The sequence below is a fragment of a genome, unplaced genomic scaffold, assembly GCF_019419815.1.
Source record: "Pyrus x bretschneideri cultivar Hongxiangsu unplaced genomic scaffold, Pyrus_bretschneideri_v1 Contig28, whole genome shotgun sequence".
Lineage (NCBI taxonomy): Eukaryota > Viridiplantae > Streptophyta > Magnoliopsida > Rosales > Rosaceae > Pyrus > Pyrus x bretschneideri.
Genome location: NW_025999590.1, coordinates 2,986,373 through 3,009,369, shown reverse-complemented (window position 1 = coordinate 3,009,369; position 22,997 = coordinate 2,986,373). Strand labels below are relative to the sequence as shown.

Here is a 22,997-nt window from a genome sequence, read left to right as displayed (position 1 = left end):
CTTACATTCATGTAATTTAGAGTACCCAATTTTACTTGGGTGCGGAAATTGTTCTTTTTGTGTTTTCGACAAGTTATTTTTGCATGTGTTACATGATTTGCATGAATGCTAAATGATTTCTTTTCCATAGATGAATAGTTGCACCACATCTACAAACAAGCAGAAAAACTTGTTAATCCCAATTATATGCACTATAAATTCATTGAATTATATGCATATGTCACATGAGGAGTGTTGCAAACATATTTTCCATGCAATATTTTCAACTAATGTGTTTTACCCACAAACATACCAATTAAAAGGATTTGCTTCAATATTTTGGACAACTTGGTATTTGGTTTTCTTCTAATTTTCAATGTGGGTTCCCAGTCGGCGCCACCCAAACCAAAGCAACATATACAATATAATGCACGCATTTCACGATCCTCCTTATTAAATTGCACTAACTATTGGGCTCCCATAACCCACCGTCTTCCCACTCGACCTCCCCACTATAAATAAAGCTGCCATCCAAACATCCACCATAAACCACCCATCAACTTTCACATCTCTACCTAACAGTCAAAGCCTCCTCCAATGGCTTCGACTTCCTTGGCATTCCCTTCTCTGCAGCTACAGTTTCAAATCCAATCATCAAGAAACTCACCATTGTTCAACTCCTCCTTCACGCGCCGTCATGTCCGTCCCATCTCCGCCTCTGTTTCCGAAAAGTACCCTTCCTCCTCTTCTGTTTCAGCAAACCCGCCGGAGTCTGACCAGACAAAACCCCTTCCCTTGAAGAACATCCCCGGAGACTACGGCCTCCCATTCGTGGGCCCCATCAGCGACCGCCTGGACTACTTCTACAACCAGGGCAGGGACGAGTTCTTCAAGTCCCGCATCCAGAAATACCAGTCAACGGTGTTCCGTGTCAACATGCCGCCGGGCCCCACCATCACCTACAAGTCCCAGGTCGTCGCCCTCCTCGACGGGAAGAGCTTCCCGGTGCTCTTCGACGTCTCGAAAGTCGAGAAGAAGGACCTCTTCACCGGAACCTACATGCCCTCCCTGGAGCTCACCGGAGGCTACCGCATCCTCTCCTACCTCGACCCGTCGGAACCCAAGCACGACAAGCTGAAGCGGGTCATTTTCTACCTCCTCAAGTCGAGTCGCGACTCTGTCCTACCTGAGTTTCACTCGTCCTACACGGAGCTTTTTGATACTCTGGAGACCGGTCTCGCCGACAAAGGTAAAGCCAACTTCGTCGCGGCCAACGATCAGGCTGCGTTTAACTTCCTGGCCCGGTCGCTGTACCAGGCCAACCCTGCCGATACTCCACTTGGGCTCGACGGACCCAAGCTTGTGTCGAAGTGGGTGCTGTTCAACTTGGGCCCACTTCTGATCCTCGGCCTCCCGAAGTTCATCGAAGAACTTGTTATCCACTCTTTCCGTCTCCCGCCATTTTTGATCAAGAAGGATTACCAGCGCCTCTACGATTTCTTCTACGAGTCTTCCAGTCACGTGCTCGATGAGGCGGAGCGATTGGGTGTCTCACGTGACGAGGCGTGCCACAATCTGTTATTCGCCACGTGCTTCAATTCGTTCGGCGGGATGAAGATCTTTTTCCCCAATATGATCAAGTGGATCGGGCGAGCCGGTGTCGGACTCCACACCCGATTGGCCGATGAGATCAGGACCGTCGTCAGATCCAACGGCGGAAAAATCACGATGGGCGCGATGGAGCAAATGCCGTTGATGAAATCTGTGGTCTACGAAGCGTTCAGGATCGAGCCGCCGGTGCCGTTGCAGTACGGAAGGGCGAAGAAGGATCTCGTGATCGAGAGCCACGACGCGGCGTTTAAGGTTAAAAAAGGGGAGTTGCTGTTCGGGTTCCAACCGTTCGCGACCAAAGATCCGAGGATTTTCGAGAGAGCTGATGAGTTTGTTCCGGAGCGGTTTGTCGGCGAGGAGGGGGAGAAGCTGTTGAAGCACGTGCTGTGGTCGAACGGTCCCGAGACGGAAAGTCCGACGGTGGGGAACAAGCAGTGTGCCGGGAAGGATTTCGTGGTGTTGGTTTCGAGGCTTTTGGTGGTTGAGTTTTTTCTCCGGTACGATTCGTTTGAGATTGAGGTGGCGCCTTCGCCGTTGGGGGCTGCCATCACTATGACGTCACTTAAAAGAGCAAGCTTTTGATTTATTTTTATTGTTTTTTTTTTTTTTTTTGGGAATTGTACTGGCTTTGTGTGGGATTTTCTGTAAAACTGACGATCCGGAATTGGAATATTATGTTTTGTAAGAAGGTGGATTGAAGATAATTAATTACATGTGGGAAATTTCATTTATTTTTCTTCCATGATGATCGTTGATCACATGCTAACCATAATTTGATCGATTCCATGTGGAAAATTTTAATTTGATCATATGTAATCTATGTGTGAGTATGAGTTCTATAACTTACTGTAAATTCATAATTTATTATATCTATTTTTTATTTTGACAACTGATTAGACTTAAGTTCATTTTAATTGATTACAATCAATATCAACTGACCCATCAAACAGACTTTTTGTGTGTCAGAACTCATAACTCGTATAACAAATGAAACACGTGATGTATTATTGATATACGAAATAATTAACCATGTTTTTAGTGAGACTTTTATGTGCATTATGTATCTACATCGATATCTAAAAATTTTAGAATTGTGTTATTGATATTGCGGTGAGTGGAACACTTGCGTGCGTATATATGTGCAATGACACTCGCAGGATTTTGTCCATTTTTTTTGGTGTGGATGTGACAAGCTAGTGCAGGCTAAAAAGGCTGAATTACAGAGGCACAACAGAAAGGTGGTGTCCCCAAAAGCTTAGTTTGAGATTCCAATTGAAAATTGATCTGCACATAAACTATCACCACATGTCTCGTAAAGAAAGAGGAATAATTCATCACATCATTTGTAAATGAGTTCGGATTCTTGTCGGATTCTTTTTACGAGAATTTTAAAGATTTATGAATTGTATCTGTTCATCGTACATTGTACGGTTATAAATTATTTTAAATATTTTTATTTAAAATAAACGTAAACAATACTTGATAAAAATTGACCGTATGATATATGATAAACGAACACAATTTACAGATCTCTAGGATCCTCACCAAAAAGATCCGAAAAGGATCTGTTGGATTTGTAGATGGCTGGATTTAATTTTATATTATGAATTTAACCAATGTTTAGATACTTTTGTACTTACCAGTTAATATATTACTGGATAAGAAACCATGTCTCTCCAAGTTTTTAATTTATAAAAAATCACAATAGTATATTGAACTCATGTTATTTAAACTAACCAATTAATTAAGAGTCAATTATCAATGCCAACTATGATATTACAATGTAGTTCATCGCACAAGTACACGTCATGGAAATAACGCACGTGGTAAAAGTGTAGCCGATTTGTCAATGAAGGTGGGCTCAATTGGTAAATTCTGCCTCAGTGCTTTGTGCGCCTCTTCGTAAAGTTCGAGTCTCGTTGCCAACAATCTTTATTGATGTGCAATTTGTAAGTTTTACTTAAATTCATATCAATAGCAAGTGCCAGTTAGCTACTACATGTAAGTCCTTCTAGCTCGAGGTGGGTATGCCTTAGTGCCGGTGGTGAGAGTAACAAATATCTTCCTAAACTTTTGTTCACAAAAATAAAGGGAATTATTATTAGCACTCCAAAAATCTCATTTGGCACTCCAAACTTTCTATAATTAGAAAGAAAAATATACTTGTGAGAAGTGTAGAATGAGATTTTTTTAGTGCTATTAACAATTCCCAAAATAAAAGTGTACATGTTTTTTATTTGCTAGAACATTGCTATTTAGAGGAATTATTTTTCGTGTGCTATTGTAGCCTATTTGTAGAGTATATGGTTTATATATCTCACTTCTAGAACTCATTGAAATTTTTTTTACACAAGTTACAGTTTGAGTGAAATTATAACATTACGTGACAGTGTTTTGAATAAACCGAAAAATTGCTTGTAAATGTGAATGCCTCTCCTGTTATAAAGCAATGTTACCTCATAAAATGCTTGTATATAGTGCACTGAATTATCACGAAATTTACCTTCACAAATATATGATACCGTTTATCAAACTTAGGGTATAGTTGATTGTTCAATAACAGGGACATAATTTTGCAAATTATCATGTTTATCCAAGCTAATTATGTGTTAGGGTAAATTACACAAAACTACCTCAACTATGGGTCGAACAACACTGTCATACCTCATCTTTTAAAAATGACAATGTCATACCTCATCTTACGAATTTGTGCCAATGTCAGACCTCCATCAGTTTTTCTATTAATTTCTCTGTTAAGTGCTAACGTGGCTACAGACGGAGCCCACTCATTAATCCAACTAGATTTAAAAATAATAAAATATTTAAAAAATTAAAAATAATTTTTTTTTATATAAAATTGTGGGATCCACCTCTACAAATCCTTCCCCACCCATCTCCCCCCAACCTACAATCACCACCCCCTTTCTCTCTCTCAAATATTAAAAAAATTATTATTTTTATATAAAATTGTGGGATCCATCTCTACAAATCCTTCCCCACCCATCCCTGCCCTTCACCACACTCTCTCTCTCGCCTCTCTCTCTTCTCTCTCCCTACAACCTGCATCCTTAAAATTCCAAAACCCAGAAACCCTTCCCACCCGTCCCCCCCCCCTCAAAACCCTCCTCCACCACCCACCCTCTTCGATGCCAAGGAGACTGACGATGGCTTCACCCGCAACACTTCGAGCTAGTCCCTGTTCATGTACAAAAAAAAAAAAAAAAAAACCAAATAGTCTTCCCCACCCCAGCCCACCCCCAAATCAGAGAAACTCATTCTCTTTCTCAAATCCTTAGCCCCAAATCAAAGACAGTCCATCTCTCTCTCTAATCCCTGCACCATTTGGATAGGAAGGGTGAGGTCGAAGTCGAACAGAGCCGCCTTCTCGAGATTTGGGAGGTTTGATGAGATTTTGAGTTTTGAGATTTGTAATGGGTTTTGGGATTTTGGGGAGGCGAGCAAGAGAGAAAGAGAGAGGAGAGAGAGAAGGTTGGTGGTGGAGGAAGGTTTGGGGGGGGGGGGACGGGTGGGAAGGGTTTATGGTGAGGAGAAAGGGATTTGGGTTTTTGGGGAGGGGGACACGGGTTAATGGGTGTTTTTATGGTTTTTGTTTTTATTTTTTAATATTTAGTTAATATTTAATTATTTTTAAAAATATTTTATTATTTTTTAATAGAAAGTGGGCCTCGAATCAAGTCACGTCAACATTTAATTGAGAAATTCACGATCAAGCTAACGGAAGGTATAACATTGGACCAAATTCTAAAGATGAGGTATGACATTGTCAATTTTAAAAGATGAGGTATAATAGTGTCGTGACACCCATAGTTGAAGTAGTTTTTTGTCATTTACCCTATGTGTTAATTATTTATTAGCACATGAAGTCCACGAAAGAAGGTTCACGAATGTAGTTTCATTTTCTGTACTAATGATAGTTTTTAGAGCATTTTCAATAGAGATACTAAAAGTTTATATGTAAAAGTAACATAAAAATTTTCATGGGAGATGCAAATGTTCTACTCCAGTTTGTGAAATGTAAATTTGAGATTTCATCTTCTCATTTTAAATAGTGGAAGCTTCTGAAGATATAAAAAATGTGAATTTATATTTTCAATCTAAGAGCTCGTTTGGATGTGCTTTTGAAATGATTGAAAGCGTTTTTTATGAAATTGTTTTTGGAACCAATTCTTAGTAAAAATGCAAGTAAATTCTGGAAAAGCACTTAAAGTGCTTCCTGGAAGAAGCACAAGTTATGTGATTCTTCCAGGAAGCACTTTAAGTGCTTTTGAAATAAAAAAAAAATTTATTTAAAAGCGCTTTCAGTAATTATAAAAGTACATTCAAACGAGTTCTAAAATGGCTATCTTTTTTTGTAGAAAAAAAATGATAGTCATTAAGAATTGATATAAAATACATACAAGATAGTAGGATAGGGTGCATATTTAATGAGCCTTGATAAAAACTTTGCCGAAGATTTCAACACGTCGAAGAAAAAAAAGCGTTCCGCACCAATAAAATAACATGGTTAACTATCCTCTATCAGGATGTCCAAGACACATCCGGAGGTTTGAATACGCCAATTAGAAACTTTTCGGCCAATAAAAAATATAAAATACTCAATCTAAAGTATCTTGCTTCTTAAAATGAACTAAAACTTGTTTGGTAAATGCTGAAAACTAAAAATTTAATTATTAATTGAAAACCAAAATTTTGATTTAATTGAAAATGGAAAACTGAAGTTGGCTGAAAAATAAGTTTTCAATTTCTAAAAAGGTGAAAACAAAAACAAAAAACAACACAATTGTGAAACGATCCCTTCAAAAGAAACAATAAAAATTAGTATGGAAGCTTTGTCCTAGACGACATTGAAATCATGGTTCCGCCGCCACTAGCGTTCTTCAATTTAGTTTCCTTTGGAAGCAAAAGAAGGGAACAAAGTATCAACAAGCCCAGGGAAAGATCTTTACAACTAAGAACTCCAAAACAAAATATGAGTTCAAATATATGAAAGTACAAGCATCACAAATGGTATGAACATGTTGACATGAAACTATAAGCAAACTGTTCGATCAAACTTCTACGGTCACTGAATTACATTACTCAGCAAACTGTTTGATGAAGGCGAGCTCTGATCGCTTAACCACGTATCTTGAACAGAGACCGATGAATTATCCTTGAACTTTTTGCTCGAATTGAAGCTACTGGCATCTCCACTCTGCAGTGCATTGACGCTTCTCAGTGATCGGGATTTGGTAATATTTAGAGGCTTTTCGCTCACGCTAGATGAAGAACAGCAAGAGGATCCGTCTGATGAAGCTGTGTATGTGTTTTCTTCTGAAGATGGCCATTTACTTAGCTTGATGAGCTCCAACTCGGCTGTCACTTCTATCATAGTTGGTCTCATGTCTCGTTGAAATGCAAGGCATCTGAATGCCAATTCGGCGACCTTATGAACTGACGAAAGAGTCCAAGCGTCATCCAAAAGGGGCTCGAGAAAAGGGTCTATGATCTCATTTAGACACCCCCTTCCTATTCTGTCAGTGGCTAGAGCTGCCAAGTTCACTTCATTCTGGGGGCGGGTAAAATCTACCGCTTTTAACCCTGTTATTATCTCGACAAGCACCACACCGAAACTATAGACATCGCTTTTATCGGAGAGATGGAAGTTCTGATGGTACTGAGGATCAAGATAACCCGGAGTCCCCTGTGGAGCCGTTGAAATGTGGGAGGTTTCCGCCATCCCAAGCCTCGAAAGGCCAAAATCCGCGACTTTGGATTTGAACTTGCAATCCAGAAGAATGTTGCTCGACTTGATGTCTCTGTGGTATATCGGAGGCTTAACAGCCGAGTGGAGATGGGATATTGCTTTCGCAGTTTCAGCGGCAATGGTCAGGCGTGTGAGCCAAGAAAGTCCTTCCCCTCTCTCTCCTTGCAAATGCTGACACAATGTCCCATTCCCCATGAACTCGTACACAAGAATCTGCTCACCGCGTTCAATGGAGCAACCTAATAACCGGACTAAATTCGGGTGCCTTACCGATGAAATGAGCTTGATCTCGTTCATGACTTGGTCAATGCTTTCATGTCCTCTGTGTTTAATTCTCTTTATGGCAACCCATTCGTCGTGGAGTTTTCCTGCGTAAACTGTTCCATAAGCTCCGGTTCCCAGCCTTTGCTTGTCTGAGAAGCTATTCGTGGCTTTTTCGATTTGTTTGTAGGAGTAGAAGGGAATGTCGCAGTTGCCAGTAGCTTCGGATAGAAGGCGTTTCGTGGAGTGTCTCGCTTTCAGCTTGGATTGCCGCCGGATGAAGCAGCATATCAGAGCCAGACTGATCATTAAAGAAGCTCCAACAAACACAGCTGAGAAAAGAAAAATTCCCGGATTAAAACGAATATCTATTCCCCTCATGGTAGAATATCGTTGTATAAAACAAAGGACCGCTATATTGTTCGACATTAATTAGTTAAAAGAGTTAATCAGCTACCTCCAATCAAAACGATAAACCTGGCCTTTCCTCCACATTCTCCAGACAAGTATTTTGCAGGGTTGCAAGTCGATGAGACTGTCAATTTACAGAGCACAAATCACAGAGTTAAACCTTGCATTTGTAAAGATTGCCGTTTCACATTCTCATATACAAGAATTAATCTGGTGTTGGAATAATTAATCCACGAGACAAATTTAGGGTCGTTCGATAACCATTTTGTTTTCATTTTTAAGTTTTCACTTTTCTGAAAACTGAAAACGAAATAGTTATCAAATGACTCTCAAAACTTAAGGCCAAAATTTGAAACTCAAGAAAGTAGTCTTCAATTTTTGGATTTTTATTTTTTTGAAAACTGAAAGTAGTTACCAAATGATATTTCAATTTAAAAAAAAAAAAAAACTGAAAACAAAATGATTATCAAACTATCTTTACGAGATAAACAATGAGAATAACAGTTTTTCCAAGTTACGTAGGAGATTATCGATATAGGATAAAAAATGAATATGAATCTGTTGAATGTTGATCAACTTAGAATTGCCCTATGTATTTGAGAAATTTTTGTGTGTGCCAGTCAACGTCCGTAGAATTACTAATTTCTGTTTTATTATACAAGCAGATGACATCGTTAATACGTCACATATACATATATTAATAGGTTGAAAACACTAGATAATATTTAATACAATGACACAACCTAAATTATCAGATGGTTAATGTAACTCTGAGTTTTCTTCAAGTTTGCAAAATGCAGCTGACTTGGTGACCATTCACACTAAAAATGGACATCATAGTTTAGGTCTGCCAAACTCTGAGTAGACTTACTTATGCTTCTTAGTATGTCCTGTGACATCTCATAAAATGTAGGCAAATTTCTCTCGAGCTAATATTATTAAATTCTTAAACACATAGGATAGAGAATCAAACTTATCTACGCAATGACTAAAAGATGATTAAAGTCCCATCTAACTCAGTGTATTAGGTGAAACAAACCCATCCTTGAGGAGACCTATGGGGTCATCTTATCTCTTTGTTTTTATTTTTCTTTATTTTTGAGTCTAATAATATCTCTTTTCTTTTTCTAAAACAAGCTGAAAACAAAAAAAAGAAAGAAAAATAACGTCAAGTCTGATAACGTGAGTTTATAACTATGCAAAGAATTAAAGTGATTTATAATGGTTACATGATTCATTATCCTCATCTAAGGTCGAACCAAGCATGCTCTAAACTCTCCTGTTATTGGGCCACCACCAATAAATGGGTAGCAATTCACACCTTGACAAAGAAAAAAAGAAAAAAAACAACAATGATGGACCAGTCCCACAAATTGATAATATTATGGATTGCAAGCGCATTTTAGGGCCCACTTAGTTAAATATTTAAGTTCCCTCAAAATAGTAAAGTCGTCACAAAACAACATTTTATAGTGATATTTTTCTTTACTTGTAAATAAGATGTTTTAAATTTGATTCTTTTATTTTGTAGCTGACCAAAATCTCCACCTTTGAGTGTATTTTTTTTAATTATATATATTAAAAAAATGGTATGCAAAAATAATGCATATTCTAATATGGCTGCTATATAAGCACATATAATATTGTTACAAAATCAAAATAATGCATACAAAAATGTAATAAAATAATTCCTATGCTTGTTTCGTAGTGTGCTGTTCTTATGCTACTATCTCACCTAACGATATCTATAGAAAGCAAATTTGTATCTAAGCTCATGGACTTTTTGTATTATGGTGGTATGTGATCCTAAAAATAAGAGTCAAAGAATATTAGGTAGGACCCTAAGCATGCATTGGATTGTTTTAATTGGTTGGCCCCTTATCTTTTGTGTTTTATCGATTAAGGCAGTTTTGACATGTGAACCGAAAATCTTCAAATGTTACGGTTAGAAAATACGATTATGAAAAAAAAGTTCGGGTCAAAAGTTGTAGATGACAACTTAAGAAAACTTGAAAAAACTCTAAGAAAAGACATAGAGTACTTGGAATTAACAGAAGACTTGACACAAAACCGAACGCAGTGACGTTCTAGGATTCATACCGCCGAAGCTACCTAGTAGAATAAAGCTTGTTGTTTGTTGTTAGTGCATAGCTAAGTTATTTTCTTATATTTTACTTTTGATACATCCATGATCCACCATGGACGAGTTGAAAAAGAATGATCAAATGAGCAAGAAGGATAAGTAATTAAGCAGAAGTAATCAATCAGGAATTAAGCAGATGTAATCAGTAATTACCTTTCCTGCAGCCTAACCCAGCAACGTATCCATCTCCACCAAACCCCTCCTTGCAGTTGCATCTATACCCTTCTGTCCCATTTGGCGATACGACCGTCGTACAATTGGCGTTCTTATCACACCCGCAAGTTCCCTCAAGCCACCACTCTAACTCCACCACTTCCACCTCCAGCAACAGCGGCGCTGAGCTATTCAAAAGTTGCGGCGACGGCGCCGAAATCGACGACAGCAAGAACTTGCAGTCCTTCCGCTCGACGCTCCCAACGTCCAGAAATCGGACATCCTTTCTGGTCTCGGCGTAGCAGCTGAGGCTGCTGTTGGCGCTGCAGTTGGGTGGCGCGTCGAACCGCGCCTGCACCAGAATGTCGGGTATCTCGCAGCTGCTGGACGGCCTACCGTCCGTACAGTTCCGTAAAAGAATCGCGTTTCGTGACGTCGGGGCGTAGTTCCGGCTGTACAGGTGGCGGAGGGTGTGGAGGGGGCGGTTGCAACTGCTCTGGAGGTTGATTCTTATGTTGTCCTGGGTTATGGACTGGATTGGAAACTCCCCGATTGCGAATCCGCTGTTTGGAGGGCAGTTAAGCTGGATTTCGCAGCCCGATGAGAACCCGAAAGGGTACTGAATCGGGCCGGGAACGAAACTCGGGCACGATTGGTTGCAGTGATTTGAATCATTTGATGCATGGATGGTGAGTAGTGGAAAAACAAGTACGGATAAAATTAGGGTGAAAAAACTCATACCGAGTACGTAACAAAATCACAAGGTTTCTAAATTTGGTGTTTGGAAAATTAAACGCGTGAGCTTTTGGTTCTTCAACAAATGAATTTCTGGCTTTCAGAATACGATCTAATGTGCTGGCCTTTAGAATATGATCTAATCCGTGAACGAAACGACAGTTCTTAGGAGAAAACGAGCGTGCGACAAGGAGCGGACTTCATAGCTTACACACTAGGGTATATGACACGGGTCTTGCCTTGGTGTTTTTCATGAGAAAAAGAAATAGGCTTTACTAAATGACAAGACAATTCGTTTTGAATCTTGGAATGAAAATTTCGTTTGAGACACGAGACAAAGGAGGATTAGTGATGATAATTATTCTTTGTTTATACTAACGGACCAAAATGAAAGGTTAAAAATCACGCTTGTGAAGTGGATATATGATTGCTCACTTTTAAAAAGAAAGAAAAAGGAAAATGAGGACATAATAAAAAATAATGAAGATAATATTACAAAACACGAGTGAGTTTATGAGTACTGTAATTTATAAAAGAAAAAATTGATTCAAATTTAAATGTAAGGAGACAAGCATGCTTCTTTGACCAGCCGGTCTAACTTATATATACTAGAATGTCGAGCGTTAAAACGTACAGTTACAATTAAGCAGTGCAAACGTATAGTTACAATTAAGCAATGTATTCAAGTGATTAGATATATAGAAGATTTAATCAAGGAAGATATGCGCCAATGACGATATTTCATAAACCCAACTAAGGAAAGCTAATATTTCAATTTTTTTTTTTTTATACAACGATATATTTACATTAAGAGGTGAAAAAATTAATTGATATCGAACTTACTGTTTATGAGATTAAAACTTAAAATTTCTTAATTACAAATGAAAAATAAAATAATTATATATTACACTAAGTGACACTGATATTTCAACTTTATACATACTAATTGCAATCTTGTTTATGAACCCAGATCCTCTTCGGATCCCCAAAAATTGAGCCTAAGGATCAAGTGATTTGGGCTATTGAAATTTAATCTAACAGCTACAAATATGAGGTCTCTTTAAAGTTATAATAATTGTAGTCATTGAATCAAATTTCAACGGCTTAGATCACTTGATCCTTAGCTCAGATTTTTTGGGTTAGGAGAGGATTTGGGTTCCTTGTTTACCGTCAAAGCAGATATTTGATAATCCCAACAAAGGAAAAGCCAATGCCCTGAAAATAGGGGGAAATGACACTACATGCAAAAGAGGATCCCACACTTAGAATACGAGGGCAACATCTTGGTGTTGATCCTAACTATTTATATCCTTTTTTAAGCCCAAATCTCCTATGTCTTGAAAATTTTATAAGTAGAATATGAATATACGGTAATGTTGATATGTTTTATTACTCGAATAAAATAATAAGATCACGACAACACATGATGAGTACATAATAAAATCTTGAATCCTATCAACACACATATAAAAACTAAAAACAGCTAAAACAGAAACCTTTTTTTCAAATACATATTTTGAAAATTCATAAATCCTATATATATATATATATAAGTATGTACATTCATAAATCCTATATATATAAGTATGTACATCTCAGCTTAAATAGAAGAAATAATGCATATTTGAGTCAAATGACATAAAGTCAATGAGTTGAAATTTTAATCATATGATTCTCAGCAGCTATGATTGCTCTTCTTTTTTCTTTGGCAATAAATCTTTGCTTTCACGATCATCAATCTTACAGAAGACGATAGCCTGGGAAATGAGATCTACTACGAATCTTTAGGTCCGGAGCTCGCAAATCGAAAGCTCGCCGTTCAAAAGAGAGAAAAAAAAGATTTGGCATGTTTAAAATTTTAAGTTATTGTGAATAAAACTAGTAAAATGAGCTAATAAAAACCGTAAAATTAAAATGAGTAGTATAAATTTCTCGTCCACTGACTATAAACGTAAAGATCAAAAGTGGATTCATTGGTGGTGGGTGTGGTCCGTGTGGAAATGGACTCTTCACCTTTGGACTTTGAAAATTAAATAACGTATATTATAATGTACGAACGATCATATAATATAGCACCAATTTGCTATTATTTCACGGAACCGTAGCATTTGTAATGCACACTCAATTTGACCAACAAAATTTAGTGGCTTATTATTCCCAATCCCATATACTTTGACTGTTTGAGTATTTGATTTAACTTAAAATAATATTAATAATGCATCACTTTTTTTTCTTAGCACTACAAAATTAGAGTTGATGTTTTACTAATGTATTTAGATCCGACATGTTTAACGAGTTACATAAGATAATCTAAACATCAGTTAATCAAACTTTTTCACTAATCCAGTCATCAACAATAGGGACGTTAATGTACAGAAAGAAGAAAACAATTAAAAGGATAAAAAAAAAAAAAACAAAACTATTGCAGAATTATTGTTTTGTTGAATATGTAGCTTTCATTTCATTCATGGCCTATTCTCTTCGTGATCTAATTTGTCTCAGTTGGTGTTTCTAGAATCTCACATTTGTTTATGTTTGAATATAGTTTGTGTCTTTAAAATATTAGATCACGAGAGTAACAGTAGTTATGCTAATTCCGTGATTCGAATAGTTATGCTAATTCCGTGATTCGAAGTAAATTATGGATATATATATATAGGAAGTGTTATTGGTACTTCAAAAATCTCATTGTACACTCTTCACAAGTGTATTTTTCTTTCCAAATATAGAAAGTTTGAAGTGTAAAATGAGATTTTTGGAATGTCAATATCTTTTATATATATATAGATATATATATGAGACAGCGTATGAAGTTATTAACCACCTAATGCAAAATCTTGCAGCTCCTTCTGGATAGAATGTAACCTAGATTTACTTTTAAAAAAATCCAATCATATAGATTAGATAAGAATACATAGGACACTTGACAAAACTTGAAAGATATAATTGTTACAAATAGTAGCGATGAGAAAAAAAAAATTAGTGTATCAACGCAAGTGTGTAGTTATGAATGTCGAAATATCATTATTTGTTCTTGATTTGAAATTTTAACCAATAAATTAAAATGTAATATTATATATATATATATATATATTATTTTTTTTTCTAATAAAAAGGGATCAATTGATGGATTCGTCACTGCAGTTCACATTTTTGGAGGCTAAAAAAACTCACAGAAGCATTTTAACTTCTCCTTAGCCACCATCGTGTAATTCACCAGCGTCAGGAATCGAACCCAAAACATATCGTGTGAAATACAAACCTGAAATTCGTTCCCAACAACTGAACCACCCATGGTGATAGTAAATAAAAAAGTAAAACGTCACCTTTTTCTTTTTTTTGTTAGACTATACAAGATGAACTTTAGGAACTTGGTGAGAAGCATCATCGTGAAGTTGAGGAGGGTTTGATCTGGCAACTTAACTGATTATTATACAGCAGAAGTGGACCACTATAACGTTTGATCAACATTAAAAATGTGAGATGGTTGAAGCTAGTGAATAAGTACGTTAAAGTAGCAACGATAGTGCGTGATTCTTGCAATTAAATTCGTTTAACCTGGCAACTTGGCACGTTCATCATATAAATTATAAACGTCAATGGATTCCACCAACTATTTAGACTATAAATTAACTAAATTATAAGTTCAAGGATGCTTCTTAATAACATGATCGAAATAAGAAGAATATTAGGGCTCTTGTTTTAGTTTTACTTTACCTACACTAGTACAAAAACATACTTGTGCGATGAAAACTTGCGCGACGGAGTAAATTATGTTGTGCAAGGACATTTTGCGTAACGTTGACAACTAAGCGTCACGCAAGGACATTTTGTGCGACGAAGCATTCCGTCACACAAAACTGTTTAGCGCAACGAAGATGTACCTTCGTCACGATATGTTAGAAAAAAAAAAGGGTGAAAGTCTTGGCAAATTTTCTTTGCACAACGGTGAACCAAAACGTCGCGCAAAGGTCGTTTACGCGACGCAGTTGGTCCATTGCGCATTTTCTAGCACCAAATCAAGGCTTTTACCGTTTTTTTCCCAACATTGCGCTATGAAGGTACACCTTCGTTGCGTTAAACAATTTTGTATGATGGACCGTCGAAAAATTTCAAAATATATACAAATAAGTTTGACGGTTGGATCGTTACATACAAGTTTGTCCAGTTACATAATCTTTGAATGTTTTTTTTTTTTTTTTTACGATTTTTGACATATGCGATCTTGAAGTATATACAAACAAGTTTGACGGTTGGATTGTTGAAACTAATTTTGTAGAATGCGTATCACATCAAAACGATATATTCACTAAAAATTAGAGTTTATTTTATACTTTCATTAAGTATAACATAAGATTCCACTAGTATAAATATTTTAAATTGCAGATCGAATTCATTCATTGTATTCATATAGGGTCAAGGAGTGTAATTGTGAAAAATCATCAAAATCGGAGTTAAAATAACCGTTATATCGTGATTTTTCGTTTATAACGGTCGAAAAGTTTTGTCCCGTTACATAATCTTTGAATGTTTGTTTTTTGCGATTTTTGATATATGCAATCTCGAAGTATATACAGACAAGTTAGATGGTTGGATTGTTGAAACTAGTTTCGTAGACTGCGTATCACATCAAAATAATAGATTCACTAACAATTAGAGTTTATTTTATACTTTCATTAAGTATAACATAAGATTCCACTAGTGTAAATATTTTAAATTGCAAATCGAATTCATTCATTGTATTCATATAGGGTCAATGAGTGTAGCTATAAAAAATCATCAAAATTGGAGTTAAAATAACCGTTAAATCATGATTTTTCGTTTATAACCGTCGAAAAGTTTTGTCCTGTTACAAAATCATTATGACACGCCCCAATCCTGATGTATGTGGGACATCGAGATGGTCACTTGCTGGCCGACATCCAAGGATGACGAAAATCATTTGTTGAATGCAAATGCTGAGAACAAGAAATAAATAAGACTTATAAATTTAAAAATAATGAAATGCAAGTGAGGAACGTGTTCAAAGTATATAACTAACTAGAACACTAAAATAAATAATATAAAATTGAATAAATAAAAAAATGGGTCCTACACTGAGAGGACTCGAAGATGCCGAAGCGGAAGTGCCTTGACGCTACGATCGTACGTCTCGAATCTAAATCCTAAGGGGGTGTAAAACAAACATGAGTGTAACTAATTGATATATATATATATATATATATATATATATATATATAAGAAAATAGTTATCAACATACTAACCCCCAAAGTTTTATGAAAACTAATAGCATAATAAGTTATAAGTTTTTCCGAAAACCCTAGCATGCTATAAAACATCTCATAAAGCATATCTTGTATATAGTGTGCTTGTAGACATTGAAATTTTAGTAAAATAAATGTTGATCAATGTATTAAAATTACAACCTTCACTCATTTCACCTACAACTTCCACTTACTTCACCAACCTCACACACTTATTTCACCTACATCACACACTCATTTCATCTACAACTTCCATTTACTTCACCAACCTCACACACTTACTTTACCTACCAACTCCATTTACTTCACCTACAACATCCACTCACTTCACCAAAAAAAGGGATGGTGGTGATTCACTCTCAAAGCCTATAAATAGGCTTCTCCATCAAGAGAAAAAGAAAAAACGGGAATTTACATCACACCAAAACCTTGAAGCCTTGAAACTCTAAAGCTCTCAAGCAAATCCCGAAGGATCAAGAAAGCACTCTTCGTTCTTCGTCAAATCCTCCTTCAAGATCAAGCCCCAACGGCCCTTGAAGAACTTCCACCAACTCAAGATCAAGCCCCGACGACCCTTGAAGAAAGTGTTCATCATCCGTTTATCCTGAGATCAAGCCCCAACGGTCATTTGAATCAACAACCTCAACAAATCCACACATCCAATCGTTCTTCAAGATTAAGCCTAAAATCCCTTGAAGATCCGTTCATCCTAAGATCAAGCCCCAACGGCCCTTTGGATCAACAACCTCAACAAATCCACACATCCAATCATTCTTCAAGATTAAGCCCAAAAGCCCTTGAAGATCCGCTCATCCATCAATCTTCAAGATCAAGCCCAAAAGCCCTTGAAAAAATCCACACAACCATTATTCAAGATCAAGCCCAAAAGCCCCCTTGAAGAACTTCCACCAACTCAAGATCAAGCCCCGACGACCCTTGAAGAAAGTGTTCATCGTTCATCATCCGTTCATCCTAAAATCAAGCCCCAACGGCCCTTTAGATCAACAACCTCAACAAATCCACACATCCAATCGTTCTTCAAGATTAAGCCCAAAAGCCCTTGAAGATCCGCTCATCCATCAACCTTCAAGATCAGGCCCAAAAGCCCCTTTGAAGAAATTTGCACAACCATTATTCAAGATCAAGCCCAAAAGCCCCCTTGAAGACCTGTTCAGCAACCTTCAAAGATCAAGCCCTGAAGGCGGCCCTTGAAGAAACTTCCCTCAACCTTCAAGATCAAGCCCCAACGGCCCTTGAAGAGACTTCAAACCGTTCATCCAAGATCAAGCCTCGACGGCCCTTGGATCAATCGCACATCCACAAATCAACACCTTACGGAGATCGAATCAGAGGATCAAATTACAAAGAGATTGTAACCCCAAAATCATTAATTAATACAAAATATTATTTTGTACGCGTGTTCTTGTTTCAGGAATTTTTCGTGTTTACAGTGCTAAATAGTGGTATCAAATAATAATATCTCCCGGCCCAATGCCTACTCCCAAGTCTTTGCGCCCGTAGCCAGAGATTATTTCTCCCAGCCTAATGCTTGCTCCATGTCCTTCGGTCCGAAGCCAGGGATTATTTCTCCTAGGCTGCAGCCAACACCATGTCCTCGCCCCTAGCGGAATAGTGACCACTAGATACACACAAGACATTGAACATAAACTTTCCAAACATAGGTACATATATCTCAAAATCATCTTCATAATATAAAGTCGTCCATCATCTATACTATAAAGAAGTGTGTGAAAATATATTCTAAATAATATATCGACATCAATTAGATACCCTATAAGAACATAGGTTCGATAGAAAATATGATATTCCAAAATAAACTTAATATAGCATGATATTCAATTTCTCATAAAACGTTCACAATACGTATTCAGTAAATCATGATTTTCATGTATGCATCTCTACTATTAAAACATGCATTTTAGAAAGGGTCCACTCACAAATACTCTGTCGTAGAAGAGCTGTACGAAATAGGAACAACGGAATCGCCGCTAGAAATTGCACCTAAACACATAAAGAGTACAATTAACAAAACTATACTCAAACGATTTAATTTGGGAGAACATACATCAGAAACGGGTCCAAGAAGTCGAAATTAGCCTAGGAGGAGTCCCGAACGAAACCCGAAAAAATCAACGAAAAGTCAACGTTGACAGTTGACTGGTCGAAGTCAAAGCTGATCGTTGACCGGGTCAAAGTCGACGGGTCAGAGTCAACTGGGTCAAGGGGGTTGGGCCTAAAAGGTTTGGGTCCAAGGGTTTAAAGGGTTTGGATTTTAAACCCGACCCACTGTAAAGTGGTTTTGGGGTTTAAATAAAAAGGGATTTGGGTTGGGCTTCGCATGGCTTGGGCCTCTGGACATTTGGGCTCCAAGTTTGGGTCAAATGGGCTGGGTAACCCGGCCAAGGCCTGGGTTAAGGGTGGTTTTCAGGCACCCTTTGGCCGGTTTCTAGGTTGATTTTCCAAGGCTCATAACTTCTTCGTTACTCAACCAAATGAAGTGATTCAAAAACGAAAGTTGTAGTACTTGACGAATGGAAGAGAATGGTATGTTGCATGATGGCTAGCTCATCATGGTTTGGCCAGAAAACGCCTCGAAAAGGGCAGTGCTTGCCGAAAAATTTGGAAAAGCTACTCCGAGCTATTTTTTTGCTATTCACACGTATACACAACTTAAAACAACCTTCGATCTAACCTTAAAACTCGTCCCAAGGGTTTTTAGAAGCTTACCAATGTCGAAAAATTACGACAATGTTGGGGAAGACGATTTTTGACATATGCGACCTCGATGTATATACAAACAAGTTTGACGGTTGGATCGTTGAAACTAGTTTTATAGAATGCGTATCCCATCAAAACGATATATTCATTAACATTTAAACTTTGATTAAGTATAACATAGGATTCCACTAATGTAAATATTTTAAATTATAGATCGAATTCATTCATTGTTTTCATATAGAATCAAGGTGTATAGCTGTAAAAAAATCATCAAAATTAGAGTTAAAATAACTGTTCAATTGTAGTTCGGATGAAGATTAATGTAAAATTGTTAAATTGAATGATATATATATATATATATATATTAAGTAGCTTTAAATTTTATTTATTTTGTATATATAGTAATTTTTATAATAATTTTTTTTAATATATGTTGCGCGATACCATAATAGGATCCTTGCCAAACAATTTATTATAATAATTCCTTTTCTTTTAAATACATCTTGCGTGACGCCACAATAGAATCGTTGTGCAAACACCCATAGTGCGACATCATAATGTATTGTTAAAATTTTGGCGGTCTAATTTAAAAAAAAGGGCGCTTTTTGTCTTGTAGAACCCTAGGCTAGGTGTTCTCATTCTTCCCTTCAGAGACCACTCCAGTTCAAGTCTTCCCTCAGTCAGTTCAAGTCTTCTTCTCCGTCGTCTTCCTCCGGTTCGTGGTTCTCCAGCGTCGTCCGGGGCCGGTCGGAACGGGCCGAGTCCGTCAAGATGGGAGCAGACTCCCTTTCGGGCGATTCCGGCGACAATTCCAGCCCTGTTATGCTGAAGAATCAGTTCCGAGGCGTGCTCTTCAAGTACGGCCCCAAACCTATTCAGGTCTGTCTGTTTCTCATGTCAATTTATGCTTTTTGTTTCTGGATTATGCTGCATTTGAGTAGTGATTGAGTTGCGAGAGCTCGATCTCTGTTTGGAAGTTGGTAATTTGAAATAATTGGGGCTATTGGTGCCATTTCGTTGTTGAAAAATGCAGATTTTAACTGTTTGGTGGTCTGAATTATGTTAATGGTGAGTTGGGAAGATTTGAAATTGGTGTTTAAAGTATTTTTTGAGCAGTTTCCAATTACTGAGATTGGTATTTTGAAAGAATGGGGATGATTGGTTCCATTTTGCTATCGAAAAATGCGATTTTTAACCGTTAGCTAGTCTGAATTATGTTATTGGGATGTTGGGAAGATTTGAATTTGGTGGATAAAGTTTATGCCAATTATTGAGATTGGGATTTGAGGTGAAATGCTGGAGCTTGGGTGAGAACTTAGAAGGTTAGGATGGGTTTTGGCACCATGCAAAAAATAGATGTGTAGTAGTTCACCGGCCGCTATTGAGGGAGAACAGCATTTCAAGAATGATAGGATTTTCAAAGTCATTTGTTTCAATGCTATTTATCTATGGAAAATAAGAGGAGAAATTACCTGGTTCTGTTGTTGGAAGATTCAGTTGTGTCTACTGCTCTGTAGACTGTACCTATTCCTTTTTGTTCAATAAAACACATTGCTCCCCGTACAAAATGTTGGAAGGTTCAGTGAGCTGCTTCAAGAACACAAGTTTCATGCCTTTTGGTTGCAGTGGTTTGGTTAACATTTTGCAAGATTAAACTTGTAAACTAGATTTCTGTGTAAATTGCTCATAGAATTAAGTATTTTGGATTTTAGAGTAAACCCCAGCATTCAAATAAAAAAAGTTACTATCGTAGTAGAGGCTAGTTCAACCAGATCATACTATGGATTTTTTTTATCCTTTTTCCAGTGTATGTCTTATGCAAGTCATTTTTTTCTTCGCAAAATCATCAATTTTCATTTAATATAAAGTTCTTGCTGTTTTGTTATTGTTGTCGAGTGTAGTTCAGTCACTTTCAGTGTGCTCACATATAGGAGTCTATCTTGTATGCTTATATATACAATTTTCTTGATGATGAATGAGAATTATCCTTCCTATGCAGGTAGCATTTAAAACAGGTGATTATCGACAGCAAGTCATTTTTATTGGTGGACTGTCTGATGGTTTTCTGGCAACAGAGTGTAACACTGCTTGTTAACTTTCTTTTGAAGAGAAGTGATATTTTGTCTTCCATCACCAATGCTTGTTTGTGTGACTAGATTGCATCATATGTATGATTTTCACTCACAGCGGTTTTCTTCATTTAATAAACGCAAATTCACTGCATAATGTTTTGAGGTGCTTAAAGAAAATTTTGATAATGTGTTGTTCCCTTCTTATCTTTCTTTAATGCGATTTACAGATACTTGGAACCTCTTGCAATTGCTATGGACAAAGAGAAATGGTCACTTGTTCAACCACTCTTGTCATCTTCATACAGTCGATATGGCACTTCCAGCTTGAAACAAGTAACTATTCAACCAATCCCTTGATTTGTTTTATAGGTTCTTGATTCGTGCACCGTTCCTGTGTTTCTTTTAGAGTATGGTAAACAACATATCCTTGCAAGTTGCAAGACAGTTAGTTTTACTTGTATTGTATCTATATGTTTTAAAGGATCCATGGTGACTGGCTGGACCTTTCATCAAGTTTAGTTTGTTACATGTTTAAGCTTTCTGTCAGGTTCGTGTTGATTGCATTTAGACTTGAGCTTCTGAAGTTAATGAAAGCACTCATCGTGTCACTTTTCGATGCATTTAATTAGAATACTATGTTTTTGGTTCTGACTCTAGGATATTGTACTGCGCATACATGCTGTATGCTTCCAAGCAGTCTGTGCTGCCATTCTTTAGTTAGTGCCCTTTCCATACTCTGGTTCTACTATATTGAAATGAAAATTTGAATGTGAATAAATTCAAGATGCTAGACGTGAAGCACCTCATCATCTTGCCAGTTGTGTGCAAGTTGGCTCCGTTGTTTACTTGTCAATTCCACCAAATGTTCAGTTATAAATTGTAGGTGATTGATGTTCTGCTGAGATCCTGGATTAGAAGCTCGGTCATTGTCCTGGCAAGGTTGTTTGGGGTATGGGGTAAGCGCGGGTTCGTGAGACAGGTGCTTCCTCTTCCAGACCAACCACATGACAAGTCATAGTAAGTGGAAACCCTAAAAGATAAAATTGCAGCCCATGAAGCAGCTTGGGATGCCCAAGAAGCCTAGATTGCAGCCCAGTTTTCGATCCAGGATAAGAAGATGAGCATGATCTTACGGGCCTTACAGATGTTCAGCCTCCAAATTCCGATGCCATCACCTGATCTTGCTCCACCTTCGACCTTCCAGCCACTTCGCACAGTCGATACCCAGTAGCCTGATGCATCAAACCCAGACAACTACTTGTTGTAGTTTTTTCTTTTTTGTTCGGATAGCTTGTATATACATTTTCATATATTTTATAATTAAATACTTTTTCTTGGGTATTAATTATTGTTTATAATTTAATTAAAATATTTATACAAAATTAAATAAAAAATATTTTGTCAAAAAAAAAAAAAAGTGTTTGCACGACGATGATACTTGCATCGTGCATTTATCTTTGTGCAACAACGAGACCAAGATAAGTTGTGTGAAAACTTTTGCACGACGCAGGTATTGTCGTCGCGCAAAGACCTTTTGTGCGACACAGGTTACCCCTTTGTTGTGCAAACCCTACTTTCACTACCTTTGCACAATGATTTATGCGCGATGAAGTTTTCGTTGGGCTAATTTTCAGGCGACATGTTTTGACTTTGCGCAACGAACTATGCTTCGTCGCGCAAACTGTTATTTGTACTAGTGCTACCAAATTTTATTTTACCTTTCAAATTTTATTTTTCATACTGTCCTAGTTCACCCTAACTAAGTGAGTCAAATAGCCTTGAACAGAACAAAAAAAATAAGACCAACACTAGCGACCAAAAATTGGGGTCAGTGGCCAGGTTGGCTTGGCCACGTGAACGG

The 22,997-nt window shown here is 37.2% G+C and overlaps 3 protein-coding genes across 4 annotated transcripts; 2 read left to right on the top strand and 1 right to left on the bottom strand.

The window, feature by feature from the left end:
* The first annotated feature begins 537 nt into the window (after nucleotides 1-537).
* On the top strand, nucleotides 538-2,321 carry LOC103955456 (allene oxide synthase 1, chloroplastic). Its single transcript, XM_048588507.1, has one exon. The coding sequence runs from the start codon at nucleotides 577-579 to the stop codon at nucleotides 2,170-2,172; it is 1,596 nt and encodes a 531-aa protein (XP_048444464.1). The 5' UTR covers nucleotides 538-576; the 3' UTR covers nucleotides 2,173-2,321.
* A 4,207-nt stretch (nucleotides 2,322-6,528) lies between these two features.
* Nucleotides 6,529-11,423, bottom strand: LOC103955461 (wall-associated receptor kinase-like 14). Its single transcript, XM_009367360.3, has 3 exons — nucleotides 10,326-11,423; nucleotides 8,076-8,153; nucleotides 6,529-7,950 (listed from the first exon to the last, which is right to left on the bottom strand). Exons 1-3 carry the CDS (start codon nucleotides 11,062-11,064, stop codon nucleotides 6,674-6,676), a joined length of 2,094 nt encoding a protein of 697 aa, XP_009365635.2. The 5' UTR covers nucleotides 11,065-11,423; the 3' UTR covers nucleotides 6,529-6,673.
* An 8,193-nt stretch (nucleotides 11,424-19,616) lies between these two features.
* Nucleotides 19,617-22,464, top strand: LOC103955496 (UPF0613 protein PB24D3.06c-like). 2 transcript variants are annotated; one of them, XM_018649490.2, is made up of 4 exons: nucleotides 19,617-19,943; nucleotides 21,064-21,140; nucleotides 21,364-21,469; nucleotides 22,020-22,464. In XM_018649490.2, exons 1-4 carry the CDS (start codon nucleotides 19,836-19,838, stop codon nucleotides 22,152-22,154), a joined length of 426 nt encoding a protein of 141 aa, XP_018505006.2. In that variant the 5' UTR covers nucleotides 19,617-19,835; the 3' UTR covers nucleotides 22,155-22,464. The 2 variants fall into 2 exon arrangements, with proteins under 2 accessions (XP_018505006.2, XP_048444503.1); XM_048588546.1 differs by having other exon boundaries at nucleotides 22,007-22,155.
* The last annotated feature ends 533 nt before the right edge of the window (nucleotides 22,465-22,997 follow it).